This window comes from Drosophila obscura, unplaced genomic scaffold, assembly GCF_018151105.1.
Source record: "Drosophila obscura isolate BZ-5 IFL unplaced genomic scaffold, ASM1815110v1 contig_73, whole genome shotgun sequence".
In the NCBI taxonomy this organism is placed as follows: Eukaryota; Metazoa; Arthropoda; class Insecta; order Diptera; family Drosophilidae; genus Drosophila; species Drosophila obscura.
In genome coordinates this window covers 4,591,932-4,619,502 of record NW_024542865.1, presented here as the reverse complement: position 1 = coordinate 4,619,502, position 27,571 = coordinate 4,591,932, and the positions used below count along the sequence as shown (strand labels likewise).

At 39.2% G+C, this 27,571-nt stretch overlaps 1 protein-coding gene across 3 annotated transcripts; it reads left to right on the top strand.

The window, feature by feature from the left end:
* The first annotated feature begins 6,853 nt into the window (after positions 1-6,853).
* On the top strand, positions 6,854-25,490 carry LOC111065260 (ras-related protein Ral-a). 3 transcript variants are annotated; one of them, XM_022353339.2, is made up of 6 exons: positions 6,854-7,056; positions 19,649-19,858; positions 19,938-20,098; positions 21,241-21,415; positions 23,399-23,522; positions 24,700-24,786. In XM_022353339.2, the coding sequence occupies exons 2-5, from the start codon at positions 19,706-19,708 to the stop codon at positions 23,513-23,515; spliced, it is 606 nt and encodes a 201-aa protein (XP_022209031.1). In that variant the 5' UTR covers positions 6,854-7,056; positions 19,649-19,705; the 3' UTR covers positions 23,516-23,522; positions 24,700-24,786. The 3 variants fall into 3 exon arrangements, with proteins under 3 accessions (XP_022209031.1, XP_022209030.1, XP_022209032.1); XM_022353338.2 differs by having other exon boundaries at positions 19,646-19,858; XM_022353340.2 differs by lacking the exon at positions 23,399-23,522 and having other exon boundaries at positions 6,856-7,056; positions 19,646-19,858; positions 24,700-25,490.
* Positions 25,491-27,571: the final 2,081 nt, after the last annotated feature.

The window sequence follows — 27,571 nt, the reverse complement described above, 5'->3', positions numbered from 1 at the left end:
TTTCATAAAAAGTTATGGTGGCTGGACGCACTCAGTATGAGTGTAACGAGCGAAGACATTTGCTGCACGCCTGCAAATTACCAGCGATCCGGCACTTCCAACAGAAGGGATCCCAGCCTTTCCAAGCCTGGGCCAACTATCGTGGCCAGTAAAGTTGGGTTATCAGTCCGCTGAATGCGAGTTCCATCAAATTGATACCGTCCCCTAGAAGATGGTACCTAATTCTTCGCAATTAAATAATATCTGGGATGGAGTAAAATGTTGCACCTAATTTTTTATATTTTTTATTATCAATTAAATCGAATTAAGTCTCCAAAGATCAGACAAGGACGTCGAATGTAATTAAGTATTTAATTTGGGCAGCCAGCCATCACCATCTGCGGGTGTACGCTCGCATGCCGTTTTGCACAGATTGGGAACGTCTCTGACTTGTCTCTGACTACACATTTTTCATTAAAAAAATTTCGGGCAGCGCAGTCGGCACACGTACAGCATAAAGACTTCGTGTGGTTTCGTTATTCTGCGCTGGTGACGTAGCGGCAGAGAAAATTCTGCCCCACTGACGTAGCGGCAGAGAAACATGCTTCGGGCTATGCACAAACGGCTTCATATTTTGCTCGCTTGCCTCAGCGGCAGAGAAGCATTCGTGCACAATTGCTCGGCTTTCGCAGCGGCAGAGAAATAAATAACGTATTTGACTTCGTGTCTGTTGTCTTCGCACACAAACGCACCAAAAAAATGTGTACGTCTGTGTGCCGACCCCTGATTTAGATCAATCGAGAGCATAAATGCATCCAGACCATAAATGCATCCACAACGATTTTAGAATTCCATTCGGCTGAAGGGCCTGCTAACATGTGTTAAACCTTTTCCTTTTTACACCCGGGTACTCAAAGAGTTTAGACTCTAAACTTTAGAGATATATTATAGTAAGTATTGGTATTATTATAAGTGAGCCTCTTTTTTATGTTTCCTTTAATTTAATATTTTTTTTTCAAAATAAAACTGCCACCCGGCTACAGCCACGTTCCGTCCACTCTTTGTACGGTTAAGCCTAGTACTCAGACGAGATAAATTTTCCGTCGACCGATTGTGCTATATATTCCGCCACTAACCATACAGTATATAGATGTGCCAGTTCATACCGAAAGGGGCGCAGCCGAGTTTGCAGCGACGTTCCCAATCTTCGGCTTTGGATGGCGTTTGGCTCATGACGTCACATGGGAGCAAGCTGCATGTGTTGTGTACGTGTACACTCCAAAATATATGATTGTATGCATAGAATAATTTTTAGCTGCCGAAACCGACTTTGTTCGAGATTTCAGTTTACGTAAACGTGTGTGTGCCATGTATTCACACATACTGTGCTTGTGTACGGGCTCTACAATTGTTGGCGCTTGAATTGGTTTTTCGTTTTGTTTTGAGGGCTGATGTGATGTAGCGACCTATTCAGGGCCGGATCAACCCTCAACCGGGCCCTGGGCAACCATCAATCTGGGGCCCTCCTTTATTTTGTTTTTTCTCAGTGGCTATTATATTTTTTATTCATTATTTGGAGTTTTGTTTTTTCAACAAAATTTTTCTGTTATCCTAGGGGGCCCGGGAACTGCTAATCCGGCCCTTGACCTATTCCCGTCGTAAGACTTAGTATTTTCTTGGTTTCGTCGCTTTCTGTTGTGAGGCCAAAACAGAGGCAAAGGCTAGCCTAAAAGAGAACCGCGCGCCCGTCGCAACATCAGCTTTTCAAAACAAAACGAAAAACCAATTCAAGCGGCCAAAAATTGTAGAGCCCACACACAAGCACAGTATGTGTGATACATGGCACACACACGTTTACGTAACTGAAATCTCGAACAAAGTCGGTTTCGGCAGCTAAAAATTATTCTACGCATACAATCATATATTTTGGAGTGTACACGTACACAACACATGCCAGCTTGCTGCCAGTCGGCTCGTGTGACGTCATGAGCCCAACGCGGCCATTCCCAAGCCGAGATCTGGGAACGTACTGCTCAGCTGCGCCCCTTTCGTTGTATGACTGGCACATCTATACTGTATGGTTAGTGATTCCGCTTAGGCCATGTGACCAAAGCGGTCAATCTGCGTGTCTACGGTTACACTGTTTTGAGTTTGTTTAAAAACGAAATAAATAATAAAATAAAATAATAAATAATAATGTCTTTATCATCGTTTTATTCGACTGCCTTATTGAATGTAATTTGTCTTCATTGTTGCCAGTGGCGTAGCTAGGTAGGGCCCCGGTGCAAAAAATTGGGGCCCCAACTTAAGTCAGATACTTAAGTGGTCTTGTGGTACGGCCACAATGGCCTTGAGCACGTCGTCTCTTCTTCCAGCCAATAGTGGGTGGCATGTCAATACTTCTTCCAGATTCATTATACCGTACTCAAAAAGTTAGGGGTATATTAGATTTGTGGTGTGGATGTGTGTCGCGAGGGAAACGTTTCCGACCCCATAAAGTATATATTTTCAGCATCATAGCCGAGCGATAGAGCCATGTCTGTCTGTCCGCTGTCCGTGTTTGACGCCTGGATTCAGACGAAAATCTGTGGCATCCCTTTTGTACGCATCTTGAGAATGCCATCACCAGATTGCCGATCTGAATCAGATCGGATCATAATTATAGCCAGAATGAGATTCATTTTCAGTTGCTTCCCCTTCCCCTCCGGCAGCGACAACGCAACTCATTCTCCTTCTCGCTCGCACACTCTGCCGCGTTCAGTGCGAGCCCTAGCGGAGGAGATCTAGAATCTAAATGGAACATGTACATTGTACAATCTACATGTTAGTGTAGATATACATTGTGTGTGTGTTATCAGATGTAGCAAAAAATGTAAAATGTTTTTTTTTGTTCTAAAATTCTAAAAAATCATAAGATCAAAAATGTATATACTGACTGAGTACGGGTATAGAGGCGCGTCCCAGAAGAGGCTGCACGTTCCTTCTCGTTTTTTTTAATTTGCACCACAAAATATAATCACGAGTAAACATACGCTCAGAATCCACTCGAGGTTGCATGTGTTCAAATCGGTTACGCGGCAAACAGTGACACGTGGGACGGTCAATATAGCTGTTACCTACAGTCGCCCTGTCTTTCGAGTTGCCCGTTTGGCCCATTGTGCGCTCCCAGATCGAACTTGCGACGGGATGGCGCATCCTTTTCGTGCTGCTTCGTCTTCGGGCGACGGTCTGTGGCATGGCATGAGAATTGGACAAAAGGGAAATGGACAACAACGGCACTCCAGGCACCATTTTTAACTCAAATTGAACCATGAGAGTAGTTGTAGAAATTTTAGCGGAATAATTTTAAAATAACACTTACAATTTTCACAGATTGGAGATCGAAGTGACCCGGGGCGTCGTCAGATCACAATGCCATTTGTGGCTGGACTTTGCCCTTAGTTTCTGGGATTAGCCGAGCACCCACAAGACGCCGGCATGTTAATTATGGGAGTTGGTGGAGTCTATCAGGGCGTACCAAAGACAATATAAGTATAAGATGCGTCGCTCATACATTTCAATTGCCATTGCAAGACAATTTTTCGGCCAGCGACGAATTCGCGCCATCTCGCCGCCAAATTTGGGCGTCGTCTATCCGCTTGCATGTGTGTCACACGACAGCAAGTGCGTATGTGGCGTATGTGCTAGCGGACGATTTTCGAGACGGAAACCTTTTTATGAGTTGGACGAAATTATATACCGGCGTTGATACGTCGCATCCTGATACCCTAATGGCAATTATTCCAATGTGATTCATGGAATTTCCTGTATTAAATATATTATGTATTTTTATATATGTATATCCGATCATCATTATCGAATATACCATCTTAAAAAGGCTCTAGAGCGCTCTATCTCTCTAAAAAAATTTCAAGAGAGCCTGGAGCCAGCTCTAGAGCACTAACCATACAGTATATAGGTGCCAGTTCATCAACGGGGGCGCAGCTGAGTTTGAGCGTACGTTCCCATCTTCGGCTTTGGGTGGGGTGGGTCATGACGTCACACGAGCCGAGCAAGCTGGCATGTGTGTGTCGTGTCACTCCAATTGTTGATGCATGTTTTTTAGCTGCCGACCGACTTTGTTCAGTTTCAGTTTACGTAAACGTGTGGTGCCTGTTTCCACTCTGTGCTTGTGTGTGGGTTATTTTTGCCGCTGAATTGGTTTTTCGTTTTGTTTTGAGCTGATGTTGCGACGGGCGCGCGGTTCTCTTTTAGGCTAGCCTTTGCCTCTGCTTCCGCTTCGTCACAGAAAGCGACAGAATACCAAAAAATTTGTCTTACGACGGGACAGGTTCAGCCGGATTGGAGGGCCCCCTAGGGCAGAAAAATTTTGTTGAAAACAACTCCAAATAATGAATAAAATATATAGCCACTGAGAAAAATACAAATAAGGGGGCCCCAATTGGGTTGCCCAGGTCAGGGTTATCCGGCCCTGAATGGTCGTCTCACATCAGCCCTCAAACAAAACGAACCATTCAGCGGCCAAAAATTGTAGGCCCACACACAAGCACAGTATGTGTGATACATGGCACACACACGTTTACGACTGAAATCGAACAAAGTCGGTTTCGGCAGCTAAAAATTATTCTATGCATACAATCATATATTTTGGAGTGTACACGTACACAACACATGCAGCTTGCTGCCAGTCGGCTCGTGTGACGTCATGGCCAAACGCGGCCATTCCCAGCCGAAGATCTGGAACGTACGCTGCAAACTCAGCTGCGCCCCTTTCGTTGTTGCTGGCACATCTATACTGTATGGTTAGCCGTGCCCAGTGACCAAAGCGGTCAATCTGCGTGCTCTACGGTTACACTGTTTTGAGTTTGTTTAAAAACAGAAATAAATAATAAAATAAAATAATAAATAATAATGTCTTTATCATCTGTTTTCATTCGACTGCCTTAATTGAATGTAATTTGTCTTCATTGTTGCCAGTGGCGTAGCTAGGTAGGGCCCCGGTGCAAAAAATTGGGGCCCCAACTTAAGTCAGATACTTTTTCATAAAGAGGGTTATGGATTATGGAGCTGTGCTTTAAAACTTTGTTAGCCAAAAAGTAAATTTATAAACTTCCTTCATGGTTTATTTGGAAAAATTAATTTTATAAAATTTGTCCATCCAGACTCCAATAAATTCAATGACCGATATTATTATATTAAATATGTTAACATTAATTTAAAGAAATAGGGTATACAAATTCCCATACGCATAGAAGAAACTTGGTTAACCAGCAACACTGACGTCACATTTAGTCAACATTTAAGTTTTATGCTTTGGCCGTTTTTGTTTGAACCCTATTATCTAAACAATCCCATTAAAAATAGTTCTGAAAACTAGCCAATCCTGAACAAAATTCATTGAGGAATTGGATAAAATTATTGGTTTATGGCTGAGAGGGCCAACTAGCTAGTAATATTAAACGGAATATCAAAATCGAGGAATATCATGTCACAAAATATCATGGTATGGCAGCCTGCAGCAACTACGAATTGCACGAGTCTGGCAACGCCACGAAACGACGTCTTATTCGTTTTATGTTGTTTTTGTTTGAACCTTAATATGTAAATAATTCAATCAGAAGGACTTCTGAAAACTTGCCAATCCTGAACAAAATCTATCTATCTATAGGATAAAACTATTTGTTTAGGGCTGAGAGGGCCAACTATCTAGTAATATTAAACGTAATAGAGGAATACCAACGCATCTTATCGTATCTTTCAGAATACTTACGGTATATTATTTAATCAAGTTCCAATTTATTTTTTAATATATTAAGATACTTTTCAAAATGACCGCCAAACTCCATTAATCGTACAAAAATATCGATACTATTCGCTCTCAAATCGTGGTGGTTTTTCAAAATTTGCTCTCTTTTCAGAGGTGAAGAGAGCGTTTTCGTGGTGACTTTTCGTGGTGTGAGAAACATGTTCTTAACGGGAACGCGTATGGAATGAAGATTCATTGTTGCGTCATTCCATACGCGTTCCCGTTAAGAACATTTGATGTGTATGGGAAAAAATTCAGCAACATGTGGAAATGGATTAGCAGCATTGTTCTGCAACTTTGGCACGGGGTGAGCAACAATCTGCATACCTTGGGAAAATGGATATTATGGACTTGAGATATTGTTTGTAATTTCAGGCAACAATTAATGCAGAAACTACTCAGTCTCTCTTATAAAGATATTAACGAAATTTTGCAGCTCACGGGTTCCAATAATAGGTATCAGAACCGGGATATATGTATTTATAAAAGACAAAACATATGCATTAATGGGTAAAAAACATCTCAATCTAAGAAAACTGCATTATTAATGTTTCTGTGGAGCTTGGAACAACAAATTTTACATAAATTAAAGGAAATAAGGTATACAAAAGTCCATAAATTTTGGTTGACCAGCAACACTGAAGAACTTGACTTAATGCTTTGGCCGCTTTTGTTTGAACCTTGTTATGTAAACAACCAGAAGAAATAGTCTAAATAGCCAATCTAACAAAATTCTTAGGAATTGAAAAATTATTTGCTCTGCTGCTTTCTGCAAATTTGAAATCCTTGTTATGTAATACAATCCAATCAAAAACGATCGTTTTATGTTGTTTTTGTTTAATAATTAGCCAATTCAATGAACCTAAAACTTACCAATCTTGTAGAAAATTCCGGATAAAATTATTGGTTTATGGCTGAGAGTGCCAACTAGCTAGTAATACTAAACGGAATATCAAAATCGAGGAATATCATCTATCGAAACTATCGCAAAACCGTCGATAGTAGCGGATAGCAGCAAAATACCGATACTATCGATAGTGCCCATCGATGGTTTGACACTTGGTCACTCTGTTCCAAACAATTTTTCGTTCCATCGAGAAAGAGCGCGCGGCGCGTTGAAAAATACATAATAATATTATTGTGGTAAAATCCTATCATCCGAATTTTTTTTTGCGCCCAAAAACGTTCCCATTGTTGATCAAAAGTGCAGTTTACAAAACACACATACAAACAAAGTCACAGGAGGAGAGCAGCGGCGAACCCAAAGAGAAGTACGTGCAAGAGTGAGAGCAAAAAGCAGCAGCCGCCGCAGCAGCAAAGCGGCGCAGTTACAAAGAAAAAAAACACCAAAAACAAGTGATTACGCATATTTTTGTAATTTTTGATATTCTTAAAATAATGTTAATGTTTTTCCATATTAACGCATCTATATAGATTTGTTTGCGTGTGTGAATTAAGTATTTTCAGGGCAGTGTAAACACTTTTTTACTTTCTTTTTCTGTGTTTTTTTTTGCAAACACAAAAATTACACGAACATTTATGACGTTTGCTAGTTGTGTGATGGCTTTAATTGATTAATAGCCATATGGCTGTACCGACGCCCCAGGTTGTAAATTGTTTGACAAACAAAATTCTTGTAAAAACCGCCAAAAAGACAGCGCCGCAAAGAAAGCAGCCTTCTACAAAGTGTGTTAATGCGAGGTGAGGCATTCCCAGAGGTGCACTCTCACGCTGTTTCCTTTTTTAATTTTTTGAAAGTGCGTGCAGGACACACATACAGCACAGGAGGTGGCACACAAAATATATGTGACTCGGCAGTGCCTCACCTTGTACTGATATACCTTTCCCCTCTCTGTCTGGCTTTGGATGCTCGGGTGTGTGTGTGCGTGCGTTTGAGTATATGCGTGCAAAGCAAAAGGCAAAAATATAATAAAAAAAAAGCCAAGCCCAAAATGTATAACGGAATGCATGGCAAAAAAAGTGAAATTTCTCTGCACAAATTCCCACTCGCTCTCTCTTGTTCGTTGCCTCTTTCTTGCTCTTGGTGAATATTTAAATCAACATTTATATTCGCTTATTGTTCACTCAATGATAGAGAGCATGAGTGTGTGAGCGGGGAGGGGACAATGAGAGGCTATTCTTTCATTCAAAATCAACGGCTATCAGCGGAAATATTCGCTGCCTCTGCTGCCGCACCCCGCTTGACCTTATTCTCTTGCTCTCGCACACACACACACACGCAGTCAGTCGCCCGCTCTTTGCCTCTGTGGCTCTTGCCTTTTTCGTCTGCGGCTCTCATTTCCTGCGGGAGGGGGTGTGTGTGCAAGGTGCAGGCAGAGGGCCGCCCGCATTTTTTCGCGTTGGCGCATGCTTTAGCCCCCTTTAAATACGGTTTCTTTTTGTTGTTGTATTAGTTTTTACTATTACTTTTGTTGAAGGATGCCAAATATAACGGCTGAATGTGCCAATAAATATGTGGGAAGGGATAGGGGATTGGAAACAAACAATTCGAGTAAAAGCTGTCACATTTGTGATATTTCTCTAAGGAAATTTCTTAATTGACGCGTCAGCTTGCTGCCCCCGCCATAGATGGTTCCCCTTGCCATTCTGTCTTTTTGCCACCATAGATGGGTTCTCTTGCCCCCGCCGCAACGCCATCTCCAATGACGCTTTGGGACGTGCCAATTTTCTGATTCTCTCGCTAATCAGCAACAGACTTGACAGTAGCGTTTGATCATTATCATCAGCATGATCATAGACTCCATGTCATGCTTCTTGTTTCTGGCTGTTTTTCCATCTTCATCTTTATCACGCTTCTGACTTCATCTTTGGATAAACTTTTGCGTTACGTTTCGTTGCGGAACAGCTGCAAGCACAATTGATAATTCAGCATGCCACACAGAACGTGACACACATAACATACATATGTATATGTATACTAAAAATTGGTTTTACAGTTTTCAATTAAGTTTTCTTATCCTCCCTCTGCCTCTGCCTCGCGCTCTCTCTTTATCTCTCGCAATTTCAAGTTCAATTACAATCCATCAATTTGTTGGGGTCTCTCTCTCTCTAGCAGATCTGACTCACCTCACCGTTAACGATCCTCAAATACAACATTGGCTTTTGTGTGTCACACACTAAACACTCATACCGTGCCTCTTCCTCCTCTTTTGGTTCTACTGTTTGTTGTTTGGGCGGTTACCAAGGGGCGTCAAAAAGCTTTCAGCGTCGAAAAAGAGAAAAGCAAATGGAGGGAGAATGGAGGGAATTATGCGAATAATGCGTTCTAAATTCCCCCCAAAACCCCAAAAACCAAAAACACACACGAGCACCGTTTCTGCTGGAACGATGAAAGCAAAAACAGAGGAAGAGACAGTGCCAAAGAGAGAAAAAGGGATGGAGACAGAGAGAGTAGTAAGGTGACCCAGACGCATAAGGCAGGCTCCCAAAAACGTAATTGAGTTTATTGATTTTTAATTTTCCTTTGATTTTATGCTATTATAAATTATTATAAGAAAGCATCCAACGACTTGATAAATTATCTATGACCATACATACATACATACATATGTATAATCCCTATACCCGATATGCCATTGTACGTTGTGTCCGTTCGCTTAGGGGAAATTTTTAAACGATTTGGGACTCGCTTATTGTTGCACTACATTTTAAACTATTTTATATAGACAACATACAGCAGATCTGCTGACCCACCTACGAAATGGGAATAGTATGTCAGAGATATTAAGAGTTCGAACTTCGAGGCTAGTTTTCGTTTTATGAAACCTGCTCTTTTTAATGGCTAAATTAATTTCGAGTTCTGAGAATGGCTTTCTGGTCTTTCGAATCGTAAACTTTAACCTTAAAGTTGATTGGGAGACACTTTTCTGCCATTCTGCCGCTTGTTATTTATTATCTTTTGATGTCGTTGTACGGGGGAATAGTTTAACAATTATAGCTATAGAAACAACAATGCCAAATACTGAATCATCATTATGGAACACCGACGGATCTCACGATGATCGGGCTGCACAGTGGCACAGTTTTTGCTTTGTTTATTTCTTCTCGAATATCTTTTGTTCTGTGTCGCCAAATGAGCTCTCTTGAAAGCCATTTGCCAGGCTGCCCAGGGCAACCCAACAACTTAGCCTAATTTATAGCCATCAAGCTGTGATTTGCTCTAATTTCGTACCTAATGGGAGTTGTTCCGTCAAGGGGAAACAACACAGCGCGGAGATAAGTAGAGAGAGAACTACTTTTAGATTTAGAAAAAAGTCTATTAGATTTGAAATAATTCTCGGAGGTTCTGCTTTCTGTTTTCCCGAGCAAAAAGATTAAAGTTGGGATGGTTGTATGTTCCATCGATTCATAGATATTATTCAAACAAGTTTTTCAAACTATTGTGACGGTTGTGAATAGTAGTTACATCATCTCTGTCATTCCAGTACTCTCCAACTTTATATACAGGTTTTCGCATGGGGTTCTCTTCGCAGCTTTTGTTGCTTTGGTTTTAGTTTTTTTTTTTTTATATCGTGTTTGAAAGATCTTTTATCACAGGTTGACTCTGCCTAGGTTTTAATTATGGTTGCGCCGCTCGCTCACACCCCACTCAATTCCCCTGCCTTCATCTCAGCTCAGAAAACACTTCCCACGCATTGTGTTTGGTTTTTTTTTTTTTTTTTTTGTTGTATGCCTCTTTTTGGTGTGAATTCAGTTGTTATTTTGCTTGGAACCTAGGCTTTATCGCTATGGCAAATCAAACTTTTTCCCCCCCGTACATGACTCCACGCACAAGTTTTTCCTGCCGCAGACGAGAGGGTTTTCTCTGACTCTTTCTTGTCCAAAGAAAGTCTTGTGCACAACATCTGGAAGAGGAAATACAAACAAATGAACAAGTTCCCTCAAATGCGAAACACTTTCTCAACGTCAGGGAAATGGATACCAATCTCAGATGAAGCGAATAACATTGAAAATATTCGTATGCCAACATTGTGTAGGATGAGAAGAGCTTCTGAAAACGGTTTCGTGTTTTATCGGGTGCCGCCGATTCACCACTTGACATTGAAAGCGGCGTCACACGCGACTGCGCAGCAGCAGCGTGATAGAGGGGTATGGAGCGGGCAGGTGGCAGGGGCATTGCCGGAGGCTTTGACGCATGCCTTCGCTCGCTTCTAAAATAAAAGTTTCGTGAGTCAGAAAACCCAATTACTCTGTACATTTAAATGAAGTTTCGATACCCCCCCCATAAGTGACTAACACTTGTGGTGTATAGGGCTAGCAGGGCTGTTCGGAGAGAGAGAGAGTATCCATTAGTCGATGCCATTAGAGTCATTCCTCGTTTGGGTCTTCCACGTGTGTGCGTTTGTGTGTGTGTGTGTGTGTGTGCTTTTTTCCCCTATTCAATAATAGATTATTTATTTGCATTCCGTTTTGGTATGCTCTTTGGTCGCCCAAGTGCATTGAACCAAAAGCCTGTCCAATCCAACGGCATCTCTAACGAAACGAGATAAGCAAAAAAGGAAAAAAAGAAGAAAATGCATACGCTCCTCGCACTCACAGCAGTGGTTGGAATAATAGTGGCTGCTTAGCACTTGTCTGCACTTGTCACAGCTGATTTCAATTCAAATATATAGTGTCGCATATGCCTTTTGTACATTTTCAATGTACTACACAAACTGATGCCCAAAGTGGCTTTAAGATTGTAGCTAAAACTATATTTTATAGTGGGACTATTATTTTGAGCGTAACTGTAAAGTAAACCTCACCTCTGTCTCCTAGACAAGACCTGCATTTAATGATGCCCGGCAAAAAAACAAAAAAAAAAACAGCAAACAAAATTCTCACACAGCCCCCCCCAACCACATGAGCAAAAGAAGTTGATGACAAGGCAGCGAAAAAAGAAGGAATGAATGGTTTGCCCTTTGAACGAGGTTCGAGGCATTGCATACCCTGTGTACAATGTGCCCAGGTAATGAGCTGCGGCACAACGCAAACCAAAGCCAAAACCTCTTGTCATAACTTTTTTTTAGGCTACCATAAAGAAAAATAGCGCAAAAAAAAAATAGCGCAAGAGAGAGAGAGAGAGCGAACATATTAAAATATGTTTGTGCGTAAAACTGTAACTGTTTTCAGTGCAGGTCCCGCCGCCCTCCTCTGCCCATCACGTCACCCAATTGCTCTTCCTCTCTTCTCTCTCTCTCCTCACATACGAACATATGTGTGTGGCGACGGTTTATTGAACTTAATCTTGTGCGGAAGTTTAACAAAATCACGCCTGTCGCTGTTGCTGTCGCTACCACTGCCTCTACTACGCTCCCTCTCTCTTTCTCTTTCTTCTCTTGCATTTCTCTATGCTCTATGGAGAATGCAAAAAAAGACGCAGCGCAGCGCAAGAGGGCGACGCGACGCGATGCGACTCTGCTCTGCCGCTATTGCAACTGTAAAGATTGCAAATGGCGCAGCGGAAAAAAATCGCAGAAGAGCCAGTGGAGAGGACAGACACACAAAAAAAAACTTGGCATTTGGCAAACGGTGAAAAAAAAAACGAGCAGAAAACACACACACAAATCATTCAATGGTGGAGAGAGGGGCCGGCCATAAGGGGGTGTGGCATTTGACAAATTACAAATAGGGAATGTTTTTTTTTTTTTTTTTCTGTATAGTGCTCATTAGCAAAGAATTTAAGTACAGGTGCAGACAAAGAGAATCTCTAAAAAACATATCTGCAGATAGATATGCATAGAATATTGGATGCCATAAATATGGAGGGGAACTTCTGCAATACATCAAAGATAAGTTGCTGCAGGTATTCCTAAAGTGTGTACTATTTATCCATCTATCGATATAGAACGAAAGTTCAGAAGGTTTCCATCACGGGCCATCAATCCACTAAGGTTTTGAAGGTTATCAAGAATTTTTCGGTACTTTATTTCCAGCACTGAGAAAACAGCTGAACCATAATTTCAGAAATATTCAGAAAAATTCCAATTTCGATGTGATGCGATATTTGTAGGGTAAATGTGGGGTACTTGAAAACAGAAAATTAGCTCAGTTTTGGTTATATTTTTGTTGTTTTTTTCAGTTACGTGTTAGCGTTTATTTCGCGTGGCTTTAGAATTTCTCTCTCTCTTTCTCTCTATATAGAGAATCCCAATAATCGCAGAACATTTTTTCAGCCATTAAATTGTTTCATTCCCCATAAACTTGAATATGGCACTGGTACACTACACGACTACTACGAGTATTATAAACAATTGCCAGAGACCTGTGTGAGGTGAGGTGAGGTTCATAAATATACAAAGTTGTTTCCAGTAAATACATATATGCATGTACATACTGCACTCACACCCTACATATGTACATATGTACGTATTATCTCTTTCCCGTTTTCACTAACTGTAACTTTGTTGGCCACAAAATAGCTTCAAGGTTATAGCCAACAAGCCACAAAACAAGCCAGCAGGCAGCAGTCGGTGGCGGCGGGGGGCAGTCAACCAACAAGCAACAACCGCCTTAAGTAAACTGAAATAAACTAAAAATAAATTCATTAATTTAACAGTTAGGCTTCAAAATGAAACTAGCGAAAATCCAAAGTAAAGCAAACGAAGCAGAATAAAGAGAGAGAAAGAGAGAGAGAGAGAGAGAAAGAGAGTAGAGAGAGAGAGAGAGAGAGAGGAGGGAGGGAGGGTGGTAGAGAAGACGATACATGGAACTCTGAAATGAATTTACGACGGCACGGCACCACGGGCACACGCAACGCAGAAAGATGGGAGAAACTGTTAGACCACAAAGAACAACAGCAGCAGCAAAACAAACAAAAGAAAGATCCAAAGCAGACAGATCCAAATGATCGACAGGGCAGGGAGAGCTGCCAAAGAAACAGATCCATCAACAGATCACCCCAGATCCAAAGCAGAGGTTCTAGGGGAAACTTCGAGAATTTATAAGCAGAAAAAACTTTTACAAATCTTCCAATAAATAAACCCAGAAACCAAATACCTTAAACTGTAGAGAACCCCTCTAGGAGATCGTCCCACAGAGCTCAAACAGAGGTTTGGGAATTGCCCCGCATCATAATTGATTTAAGTGTAAAGATAGCGAAGCTTTGATAAATCTCAAAAAAGATTCTCTTTGCTGGCGAAACTCTAACTAACTTTTAGCAGAACTTTGAGCTCTAACAAGAATGACCAACACACATGTCACACTTCTCCGTGTGCGTACAAAAGTCACACAGCAATCCAAACAGCAGCCAAAACAACTTTTAAAACTTCTTAAAAATTCTCAGAAAATATGATTAATTTAAGTTAGAAGACAGTTTCTTCGCAGCTCCAATTAGGCTTACACTTCACATTCTATTCGGCTCTAGACTCTAGAGAGTAAATTTATCCGTTTGATTATGGAAAAATCCTGGCAAGTAATACCGCGGGATCCATCGGGAAGGGTTTTCTAGCCATATACGTATACTGTCTTAAATCTACAGGGAATAACCCTGGTAGCAGCATAAATGTACCGCGAACTTGGATACACCCTTCCCGTGGATGCGCAAGGGTTCATTAGTGGCGACTCCACTAATGGCATAATACTGGAGCACAGCAAAACAAAAAATTAATGCCAAAGAGCACACGAGAGGGGGAGCAGGAGAGAAGAAGGTTAGGAGGCACCTTCTGTGGGAACTCGTAATAGCGGTAAACTCTGTGTAGACGACGGCCAACGACGACGTTGACGTTTCGTGCACCTTTAACATTAAACTCTAGACTCTCTCGGATTCTTCACTTCCCCCCCAAAAAGTTGCACATGCCACATCACGCTTCGGTAACCACCCACAAAACATAGCCCTGGAACATACAACAAGCAGAAGGCCATGAAAAAAGGCAGCTTTGGCATGCTAGGCCAAAGGAACCAACAAACAAAACAAAACAAAACAAAAACTAAACGCAGACACAATGACGTCATTTGCAACAACCACCAACAAAATATATACACATACACATACTCGTGTGTGGTGGGAAAACTCAAATGGAAATCAAATGGAGAAATCGAATGGGGAAAATGGGAATACAATTGCACCCCCAAGACCCCCCATGCGAATGAGTAATAAATACAAACCGGACGGAGGCTGTAGGCCCCCCCCCCCCTCCCCCGAGCCTAATGTGGAGTCTTGGAGATTTTTAAAAATATCCCAAACAAAATAGAATTAAGTAAACGCCAAGGAAATTGCCTTCAATTGCGAAAAACATGTACAATTCTATGGCTAATCTTTGTATCGATCGCAGCGAGAGGTAGACAGAGAGAGAGAGGGAGAGTGAGAGTGAGTTCTGTTAAAAATCAATTGAGAGCAAATAAATATGCTTGAAATGATTATTTCGCTTTTGGATTCATTCATACTAAATTATTAGCCACCTCCACCCAAAAGAAATCCCCCCGTTTGTGTGTGTGTGTGTGTGAAAAATTTAAGAGCTATAATTTTTCGTTCGAGTATTGCAAGATTAAGATTAAAAATTATTATGCTGCTCCCAAGAAAGAATTTTGGAATGAAAGTACAGTATTTCCATTGGTGGAACATTCGAAATGCCTGCTTTCAAAAATCGTACTACAGCGAATTGGTTAGTTGGATTTATTCCATATAATATTTTGAATATCTTTCATTTGGATTTTTCTTGCATAAATATCGTGGATTCACTCGCGAATGTGGCCGCTTGCTTATGGCAACTTTGTGCAGTGAATCAAAGCCAAAGAATGGTAAAACGATGAAGTTAATGGAAGGAAAAACTTTAAGAATGATTATTTAGAATGTGATTAATTGGTATTAAATGGTAATGGTAATAATTATAGTTGTGGTAATAATTTAAAGTTCCCCAACTTTAAATGAAAACGGATTGATATGGCGAAACAATTAATTGATCTACGAGTATTTACTGCTACGAGTATTTACGCCTGTGCTGAAAACATAAGTTTCGTTTAGTTTATAAATGTTTGCTCCAACTGCAAAATTAAGAAACGAATTTTCCTTTTGTTTGGCTTACGTCATTCGCCATATGAATAGGAAGCGTGGTGTGTGTTTTCCCTGGTGGCTGCATTGTTTTGAGGTTTTTGGAACGGTAACAAAACGAATTTTCCTTTACTCGAAATTCTCGTTTCGTTTCGTTCATTTGTTTATAACGATTTCAATTTCGGTTTTCGATTTGTATATGGAATACACACACACAAACATCACAGACCGACCGATAGACGGATAGACAGAAATCTCCTCTTTCGCTTTGTACTTTTTTTTGTTTTGCTGTGTAGTTTAGTTTTTCTTTCATTTTCCAGACTGCTGTCTTTTTTTTGTTTGTTTTGTTTTGCTTGTATTTTCTTCTTTTTTATTATAACAATTAAAATCTTTTTACGATTGTGGTTTTTGTGTATGCGAAAATATTGCCTAACCTTGGCCCATAAGAAATATGGAATGGCTAAATAATAATCTAATCAGCAAAATTCAGTATTCGGCAGAACAACAGCAGCTAGAATTCAATCGAAACTAATGGCAGAAGTCAGAAAGAAGCACGAACCACAATGCCAGAATATACACAGATATAATGGAACGAAGCACACAACGAAAATAATACAATGAGTTGATAAAACCCAAATGAATATTTTAAGCAAAAAAAAAAACAATGTAATTATTGGCTGTCAGATAATTTGGTTTAGCTCCGTCTCCGACTGTTCGTTTCTCATAACCAGTACGCCAAGTCGTATCTTGTTCAACGGCATGGATTACGGCAATCTCCTCGAAAAAAATAGCATTTAAATTGTACATAAATACTCGTATTTGTACATAAATACTCGTATTTGTACATAAATACATAATACTTGTACTTGTTTAGCACAGTTTTTGCCACTAACTTGCTGTGGCGTTTTCCACTAGGAACACACATTCGAATGCGATGAAAATTACATTGATTCGCTGTACAAATTACCCCGAAGCGAACGATAAAGAATACATTTTTTAAGCTTATTAAAAACTGTACCAAGATAGAAAAGGGAAATGCAGAATCATAAAGCATAATCATATATATCTAAAGCTTGAAAAAAATTGAGATCGAATCATTATTATAGACAGAAATGCTGAAAATAAGTTAATTTGGCTGTTTGAACAACTGGCTTTCGTACATTACTAATGCTAGCTAGCGATATTTAAGGGAATCCTACAGGGAAGAGATGCATCTAATTAATAATGGTATGCTATAGTTATATTATAGCTTAGGTGTAGGGTATCCTCTCATAGGCTGTGTCTGTCTCTCCCTCTCTCTATAGCTTTAAAGCTTTCTCACCAGTTTTTCTACACCGTTGCGTATGAGTAACATTTTGCAATTGGAACACGTTTGTTGTTTCGTTGTTGTTGTTGCTGTTTTTCCTGTTTTGTTTTAAGTTTTTCCTTCTTGTGTGGAATTGTGAATTCAATTTGCTGCCTGCCTGCCTGCCTGCCTGCCTGCCTGGAAAACTTGGGCGTGGGAACACATACGTTTTATCGTATCCGAATCCGTATCGTTGTTGTTTACTGTATGGCGTCTCGGGTCTGGCAACGAATTGATTGACATGCCCAGCTCTTGCGCCGATTACTCATACTCTCTCAGCTACTTGTTGCTGAGCCACTCACTCCAGGAGATTGGCTAAACGAATGGAAAGTAGTAAAAGTTTTGTCTACTCTTTGAGGATTTAAAGGAGGGGAAAGATATGGCTTAACTGATTAACTGATCTGCCAGTGGTGTTTAAACCGATTGGATGTACCAAATGTACGCCACAGCTACACATCCAACTGAAGAATAGATGATGCAGTAGAGCTATAACCTTTCCCTTAGTTGGCCTTCATCATCAGCTACATTCGTGTGACATTTGGGTTCTATTTCGCTGGTAGTGTTGGTTAATGCGGTTGGACACACAGCTGTACCTGTGCCATTCGATTGCCGTAATTGATATTCTTCCACATTGCGACAACACGAAGGCTGAGGCTGTGGTTGAATCTCGCATTGCTCCCATTTTGCCATGGCGCGTTATGTGTGTGTGAATGATTTACGATATTATTATTATTATTATTTCTGTGACATATTTTGAACTCTTGAACTGTGCGGTACATTTGGCCAAAAGCCAATTGGCCAACTTATTGGCTTTGATCTGTTCTCTGGCCTTTGGTTCTCTCTTTTTGGGGTTCCATAAAATGTTCCTTCAATGCGTAGTTTTTGCGACTGCCAACCAATTTATGGCTCAATCGATGACGCAGACAATGGCAGGCCCGTTGGCATGTGGCAGCGGTGGCAGAGTGCTCTGCTGTTGCTGCTGGAGAGACGATCTATTGTTGTGTTGGGGGGGCACAAAAGGCTAATTGCAAACGGCAACAAACAAACGCGTCAATACACAATGAAAGGTACACATTTCAATGTACATACACCGATACTTTTGATACCCTTCCTGGCTGTCTCTCTGCAACCATAAAAGAAATGCAAAATCGATGAAAGTTTCCTGCTCGGTTCCACAAAAGGGTAACCAATGCATTGCAGAGTGTGGTCTGGTGTGGTGTGGTGTTTGGTGTGCAATTTTGGCCTGGTCTGCACTGCAGTGCATTGCCTTCCTGTTTGCCCCCGTGGCCCGTGGCCCGCGGCCCGTGCCGTTTGGCATGTGTAAATGTAGTTCATTGAACTTTTCATTTTATGCTTCATTTGCTAACCGAACCGAACAAATGGCAACAAAAGAAAACAAGAAACAACATGCCATAGATGGGTCCGGCAGCTGTTGAGTGCTGAGGCAAAAACCGAACCAAAGCATACCCTGGAAAAGACACCAGGCAAGGACAAACCCCAAAGCATAGATGAGGCAGGTTGCTCCTTTGCTGGCGATCCTTTGGTTGGCTTTTTAGTTGTTAATATCTAAATTTTGCTTCTTTTAAATCTTTAAAATTTTCAGACATTTTATATTAAATATGCCAATGTTGCCCTCTTGTTAGGGTATACTAAGTGCGAGTAAAAGTGATAAAAAAAAATACAACAAAAAAACCATCAATTGGCAGGCGAGTTGATGGCTACTTTCTTACATAAGCCAAAGCCAAGAAAGAAAACTACAAAGCAAAGTCCATATGCTGTAAGCCAAAGAGCACAATGTAAAGAGATTCGTACGACACAGTAGCAAAAGGTTAACAGACACACAACAAAATGGGGGGCGGGGAGGGGGCACACATTTAGCGAAGAGGAGAATTGTGAGAGACAGAAGCAACAGATTGCATATGGGTCTACATGCCTCATCTGTGGGTTCTATAACTCGAAAAGTGGCTGCTGCCTAAGCGGGGGAATTCCTGCCCTTCGAATGCTCCTTCGAATATAACGCAGACCGAGCACTCCTTGGTCTCTTTAGTGCCATGCAAACCCAACCCAAAGTAGGCCTCCATCTGGCTTTATGCCCCAAAAACAAACAAAAATTTCATGGTGCAACGATTGTAAGTGTCTGAAGCCAAAATAGTTAGGGAAAAGGCTGTGGCGTGGCTTAGGAATCAAAGCTATAGCTAAGAGCCCTTCTAGCCAGGTGAATATTTTTGAGGTATTTCCATGAAAGAGCCCTGCGATTGCCAAACGGCTAAATGCACAGCAAATTGAACCCCATATGAGCCACGAATGTAAATAAAATTTGTTGACATTAGATCTTTGCTATAGATCCATGTATGCTATCGAGTATAGAATATATTTTTGTGTTTGTGTTTGTTTTCATATTTTCAAGTTACGAATTTGTATATTTGTTTGAGTCAAAGAAAGAAACATTTGAAACGTTTGAATGTAAGTGGGCGTAAAAAAAAATACCCTTGACTAATCCGCAAATTGTTTATTTGTTCTTTTGCAGCAGGAACGTGATTGTGTGTGAGTGAGTGAGAGAGAGAGAGAGCCAGTATATCCCGCCATTATGAGCAAGAAGCCAACAGTTGGACCGGCGCTCCACAAGGTCATTATGGTGGGTAGCGGCGGCGTTGGCAAATCGGCCCTCACACTGCAGTTTATGTACGATGAATTCGTTGAGGACTATGAGCCCACCAAGGCCGATAGTTATAGGAAAAAGGTAACACCCAAAACGCCACAGATCTGCTCTATATATATATATATATATATATACTCTATATGCTCTATGTGCTGTTTAGGTTGTGCTGGATGGTGAGGAAGTACAAATAGATATACTGGATACGGCTGGTCAGGAGGACTATGCAGCCATCAGAGATAATTATTTTCGCAGCGGCGAGGGTTTCCTCTGTGTCTTCTCAATCACAGACGATGAGAGCTTCCAGGCAACCCAGGAATTCAGGTGAGTGTGTCAAGAGAGAGACAGAGACGGAGAGCGAGAGCGAAAGAGATGACATCCAAGTGTCGTCGCTAGCGGGTTTTCTTTTTCACACACAGCAATCTCAACATTCCTTTTTTTTTTTTTTTCTGTATTGCTGCTAATTAGTCACACAAGCACCTGAGTTTCTGCTCTGACACGTGGGGGGTGGGGCGGGGGGTTAGCATGTGTAATGCATCTTTATTCATACGAGTACACCATTCGGAGTGGGGTGGGGCTGCGCCTGGGGCTGGGCGGGTAGCTTGGAGGCACGAATGAATATCTTAAAGATGTGTCGTGTCTGCCGTCGTATTAAATTTCATTCTGGTTTTTGAGATGCATATTTCACAGATTATAATTAATGTCTTTGGGCGCTGGTAACGCTTTTACTTGTGATTTATTTAATCAATGTTATCAAAGAAATTAAAGTAATCGAAAGCGTTGAAAGAAGATTGAAAGCCTGTGCCCAGAGTTTACCCATTATGATTGGAAAGTGCCTCTCTTCCTAGAGAACACTTTGTGTAGTGCTCTGCCTAAATAAAACTTTAATTTCACGTTGTTCCTTGGAAAATATACTATACCTCGCGAAAGTGTCAGCCCACCACTCAATACCCAATTGAAACACTTGCCATGAGACCATCGAGCAACCCTTTTAATGCACCTTTAGCTCTGCTCAGACATTGCCGTTTCCATTTCCATTCCCATTTGACCTAATTGAGTTCTTTCACAAACATTCAGTTGCAAATACACAGAAACCAGTAGGCAGCAGAAATATTGTGAGAATTGTATAGCTAAGTAATAGGGGGTGCGACACACAGGGGTTGACCGGCTGCAAATATTTATGCCTCTATACAAATAAGTTACTCATGGGGGATACGTACATACAGCTCTACAATTATGTGGATGGGTGGGTGCGTGTGTCGTGTCTGTCGCGTAGCGAAGTGAAGTGACACACACGCCACGCCACGCACTGACTCACCTGCAAAATAAATTGCCATTGGGCCCCACGATAAGCCTATCTATATCTACATATATGTATATACACTGTATATATACATTCCCATTAACGTACACATATAACTAATGGCTCTCTTTCTTGCTGTCTCTCGTTTTTAACTCTTTTGCAGAGAACAGATATTGCGGGTGAAGAATGACGAGAGCATACCGTTCCTGCTGGTGGGCAACAAATGCGATTTGAATGACAAGCGAAAGGTGCCGCTGAGCGAGTGCCAATTGAGGGCCCAACAGTGGGCGGTGCCCTACGTGGAGACCTCGGCCAAGACGCGCGAGAATGTTGACAAGGTGAGGGCAATGCCACCATCAGATGGAGCCCACAGGCTATCCAGATCCAGATACACTGTTGCACTCGCCATTGCCATCGCCAGTGGAAACCAAACACACCTTAGGGTCACACAGACACACACACACACACAATTACGAATACTCTTTCGCAATTAATTGGCTAGCCACAAAATATGTACAACGAGAGCAAAAGTGTTTTTTTAAGTTAATTTAAGTTCTAAGTATTTTTGAACACATTATTTTCGGTATTGTGTTTTGGTTTTTACCCCTAGTCTATTTTAATTAATTAATTAATTAATATAATAATTAATCAATATAATAATTAATTCAAATAATAATTAATTCATTTAAATTTACGCAAAGGACCCAATTGAAATGCCAGCGAAATATTAGCTGCTCTCTCACAGCGTCGCTGAGCGTATAGATCCCAGGGTTCTACTGAAACTTGCAATGTTATTGTTATTCGAATGAAGGGCAATCGACAACAGATTTGGATTATTGATTATTGGCAGTGTGTCCTTTGATCTTCAAGCTCTCTTACTACTTCGATGATCAAAGGGTGGCTCCATGAAGTGTGGAAGTGCGACCATGTTTAAGTCTTCTTGTCCTTTATCCACAGGCCCTGAAATACCTGATTTAATTCCAGCCAAAAGCAACTAGTTCTTTAAAGATTATGATCTCTTTTTTGGGCACCACAAATGCCCATCTAAATACTAAACGGAAGTACATACTCCAGGCATATCTAATTTCAGATTTAATTTAAGTTTTTCTTTGATATTCAACGAAACCAAACACTTTAAGTTTCTGCCGTAGAAACCTACAAATCAAGTTGACAGATTGTCCCATACAACACACACACACACACACACATGAAAATCAATTAGTTGAACAAGGGAAATGCACACTTTACGTATCATTAGGTATAAGTAAATAGTGTACACAATCATTTAAGTCTTATCTTTGGGTTTAGAGTATGCGATGCGACACGATCGCATGACAATCGGCAGAACTTTCTTGGAGAACAATTCGAGATTATTTTAAATGTAAAATCCAACACAACCCATGGACAAAGATATACGCTTCCTTCTTTCGTTAAGTTCCCCAAGTTTGGCTTATTTTATGGCCCCATATCAAGATAGATTATATTAAATAGGAAATGTGATTCATTCAAGTTCTAACTTTTACTGTTTCGTGCACTCCCCCTCTGCCCAAAAATATAATCTATCTTTATGGGGCCTCTATGCACTTCATTCAAGGCTGAATTTCCAAGCATTTTGAGAGTGATAGTAAAACATTCGTACTATTTGTAGTGGCGTGGGGTTTGGGTATGGGGGCGTTTTGATAGCAGCTCAAATTGAGGAGGTCTGATAGGAAATGCAGTTCCAAAATATGCCCATGGAAGCTACAGACTTAAGTATTATCATTCGTTAAGTATTACATAAATATATTATAAGTTAAGATAAAATATAGAAACAATACTGGTCATTAACGGGGTTCCGATACGCGTGCCGCGATTCTTCCTTCCATTTCGGCAACGATCTCTTTTCACACACACACACTATGCACACACACACAGCAATACACAACACACAGATACAGATAATGCTTTGCCCAAAGGAACACCAAATAGTTTAGCTTTTGTGTTTGCTGCCAAGCTTTCAATGTTGTTGCCGCCTTAATTTTAATTTTTGATTTTTATATTTTTATTTCCTTAATGAACTCGAGAAGAAAAACAAAAATTAATCCAAATGCATTTCGATCTCTCTCTCTCTCTCTCTCTCTGTTGCACACTCACACCAGCCGTAGATATGATGTGCGTGTGTGTTTGTGTATTGGTGTTGTTTTTTCTTTCTGTTTTTTTTTTTTTTTTTTTGTATAAAATATAAGTTTGAATACGAATTGTAAATCTGATTACTGATGATGCTAATTCACTGACTCTGATTCTGTATATGACTTAATTCCCAATTAAATCCACAATTGCAGGTATTTTTTGATTTGATGCGCGAGATAAGGTCACGAAAAACCGAAGATTCGAAAGCCACGAGCGGGCGTGCTAAAGATAGATGCAAGAAGCGGAGACTTAAGTGTACCCTACTTTAGGCATTAGGTGCATACAACCAACAATTTCCAATACTTTCCGAAAATTTATACAAAAGCAAATACCCAAAAAATCCAAATACAGTACAACATATAATAATTAATCCAATATATAATACAATATTCCCTAGAGTTGTAATACACCCCCTCTCATAGTTTTTTTTTGGTTAACTCTTAGCTTGAATCCTTCCCAAATTAAGCTTGTTTGCTGTTTGCTTTTGGTTTTAAGCACTCTTCTATATTTTTACTAACACTTAATCCCCCTCCCCCCGTTGCTTTTGATGGGTATTTTTTTTTCATAATTTGTGCAATATATTTCTCTTACTTTACTTTTCATTTAATTATGATATTTGGTTTGCCAACACTACTACTACTACCACTACCACACTACACAACTAACTGTTACCATAAAAGCTCGTTTTTCAACACTGAATTTTGTTTGGCCAGAAAGCTTTGCTACTGTTGGACATTTTGAAGCACTATTTACATAATATTTACATGGAAAATGGGTAATGGGTTGGGGATATAAATACTGGAGCCTACAACTTTATTTTTGTTCTTCTATTTCCAACATGGCCTTGAGCGCATTTCTTGATAATTCGAGCAGGTTCTAACATATATATTTCATGGTCAGACGTTTGTTTTCTTCTTTGTCAGAGCTTATAGGATCTAAGATTTGTATAAGATCTAACACACATCCACACACACACACACACATGTACATACACCGACACACATGCATACCTATGCAAAAACACTTTTCAAAAAAAGAACAAATTTATACACTTTATTTTTTTATTATATTTTAATTTTGTGCCTGAAATTGATTTAGATTTAATTATATTCGGTTTCTTGGTTTTCTTCTTTGATGAACTTTCGTTTTCTTCTTTATTTTCTGGTTTTCTGGTGTGTACAATGTGTTTTACACTTATGAAACACACTGTACCTACCTACCTACGGACAGTGGAAAAAGGCATCCACAGATTCCAACTTTTTCTCTGTTCCCCTTGTTCTGTTCTTACTGCTGTAAAAATTGCTTTCGGTTCTCTCTCTCTAAATTTTTTGTTTAGTAAACTTTTCAAAAAAATTCTGTAACTATAGAGCAGAAATTGTAACCCCACAAAATCACCTACAAAATGAATTAAATGATATTAATGTATTTTTTTGTATATATTCCTTCGATGTAGGTATTTTATGATCTAATCAGGGATATTTCATCACGTAAAAAACAACGTCAGACGGACGTGAAACAGCCGCCGAAGCCCAATTCTCATTGCTGCCAATTGCTGTAAGATGAAACAACCAACAAAACAACAACTACCACATGATGAACAACAACAACAACCACAACAAATGCAGCAGCAAACAACTTGCAACAACAACAACAACAGCTACAACGGCCACATGGATAAAACCTTCAACAAGAAGAGCAGAACGTTATGTTAATAATAAATTAACTTAGAGAACACACACACAACACACGAAAAACAAAATATAAAAAAAAAACTATTTTCCGCACCAAACGAAAAAAGAAAAAAAATAACGCAAAACACTTAATCCAAGCAACAAACTGCATTGTAATATACATAAACGATATATTTTGTAGGCAAACAAACTAAATCATTTTCCCAACATTCAGCCGTCACGACAACTTTGTCACTTAACTTCTAGTTAAGTTTTCTTAAATTTGAACAATTGTGTTTCGTCTTTGTTGCTCCTTTAAATTAGAAATGAGAAAACACAAGCCTAAAGCGTAAACTTATTAAATATAATCAATCTTAGAAACCTAAAAACCAATTATGCAATTCATTAAACACTATAAATATCTTCTCCTTTTTTTTTGTAATTTTTAATTTAAATAGCGAAATGCAAACACACACACAAAACAAACAAGAAACCTTACAGAAAAGCTTTTTATGAATACTTCTATATATATTTAAATATACAAAAAATAAAAACAAGAATAGTTTAAACAAAATACCTAAACCTAAAAGAAGGCATCCCTAAATTGCTATACAAAAAATAGAAACGGAAAAATAAAAACTTTCCCATTATTAAATATTAAAACTAAATGAAACGAAACAAATTTTTTAAGGCAATTTTTGTAATTTTCTAAACGGAAAGCAAACAACAAATAGAAATAGATATACATATAAAAAAGAAAACCTCCCCAGAGAAACTAATTATATTTTTGACAAGCTTGAGAGATTTTCCTTGAACAGTGTTTATTTCCTGTTTTCTTTTGTATTGTAACGCTGAAATACATCCAATATATATACATATATATATATAACTATATAAATATGGCAATTTCTCCCAATTGATTTGCTTGTTTACTTTTGTAAAACTGCATTCTGTATTGTAAAGTTTAAGCTATTATTATTATGATAATTATTATTATTAAATATATAAGTTATATATGCAATCAATTGATGGGATGGTTCAACTTTTGTATCAAGCATTTTCCTTCCTCTTATCTGTCTTCCCCAACCACTGCACCTACACCTACTTCTACCTTTTATTCTTTTGGTCAAATTTGTGAAAATTTGTTGCTAATATCCTCCCACAACACACTCCTTCTCATTCACAAACAAACACTCGCTCATACGCAAACACGCATGCATACATACATATGTATGTAAAACCAAAATAAAATTCAGCAACAAAACGCATTTTTTTTATATGAATATATAAATATATAAATAAATTATTATTACGAGATTTAAAAATGGCGATTGCAGGAGCGTACGTTTAGCTTGACTCAGAAATAAACCGAAAAATATGAGAAATAAAAACCAAACAACAACAAAACAATCAAAACTTAGTTTTACTTTCAATCAATTAATCATTGTATAACAGTACTCACAGAAATATCATATAGTAATGAATGGAACGATGGAACACTCCAAAGCATTACCATGGGCATCTGGCGGATCCCTCCGTTGGATAGGTGTTTCAGGTGTTGAAAAAGTAAGCCAGATCACAATACAATTGAAACAATACCCATCAGATCAGATCAATTATATGGAAGTATGTGATAGCATATAGATGAAATCATAGATAGCTTTGGATTATGGAACATCAGACATCTTTTGACCATTTCAACGATTTCTGAAATATATTTGTAAGTAAATATTCGTTGTAGACAGTTCGTAATAGTACTTACATTAGTTCCTAGTCTACTGGTGGGTCTGGTTTCTCAAATCCTGTCAGGGGGCATAGTTGTTCCCCCAAACATACATAAATCTTCCTTCCCTCTGTAGAGTGCTGGGAGTTAGCATAAGATAATTTTCCAATTCATCTACAAGTGTCTATGTTCACTACTTAGTTTCAATTTCTTGATTTTATATTTCAGGTAACAGTGCACTGTAAGATGAGCCATTCCTTGGCCTTCCATTGTAAAGTCTCTCCAGTATTTTTTCTTATTTTTCCTCTCATTTCTCGTTCTTCCATGTCTTGGATGTACTCCCCAAATTTGTCAAACAATAGTTCCGTTTTTTTTTTTGCTTTGAAATCTTTTTTTATTTTATTTTTTTTTTCGCATTTTCTGTTTTCTTTACACATTTACATTTATATATAATATATAGATCCATTCTTCATATACATATACGTTTTTATATCCATTGCAGTTGATTCATGCCTTAATCATTTTGTATTTTGTTTTTGTTTTTTTATGCAATTTGTTTAAAATTAATTTTACAAGTTACATTTACAGCTAAAAAGGTTTTCTCTCGTTTACTTCTGGTTTTGTTTTGTTTTTGTTTTTATTTGTTTATAATTTTTTTTCTTGTTTTATCTCTTTTGTTGGTGTTTTTTCTTGTTTGTGGGTAATTATAAGTTGCAATACTCCCGATGATTTTTATTTTCCTCTTAAAGAAAGAATTTTAATGGAAATTAATAGTTAATTAAGTTAGGCTTAAAAATTCTAAAATGAAATCGTTTTGTTGCTGCTTTTGTTTTTTGTATTTTTGTATAGTTTTTTAGTTAGTACGAATTACACAAAAAATTGTTAGGTTTCAATTATTACTTGGCTACTTAACAATAAAACTTAAAAAAAAA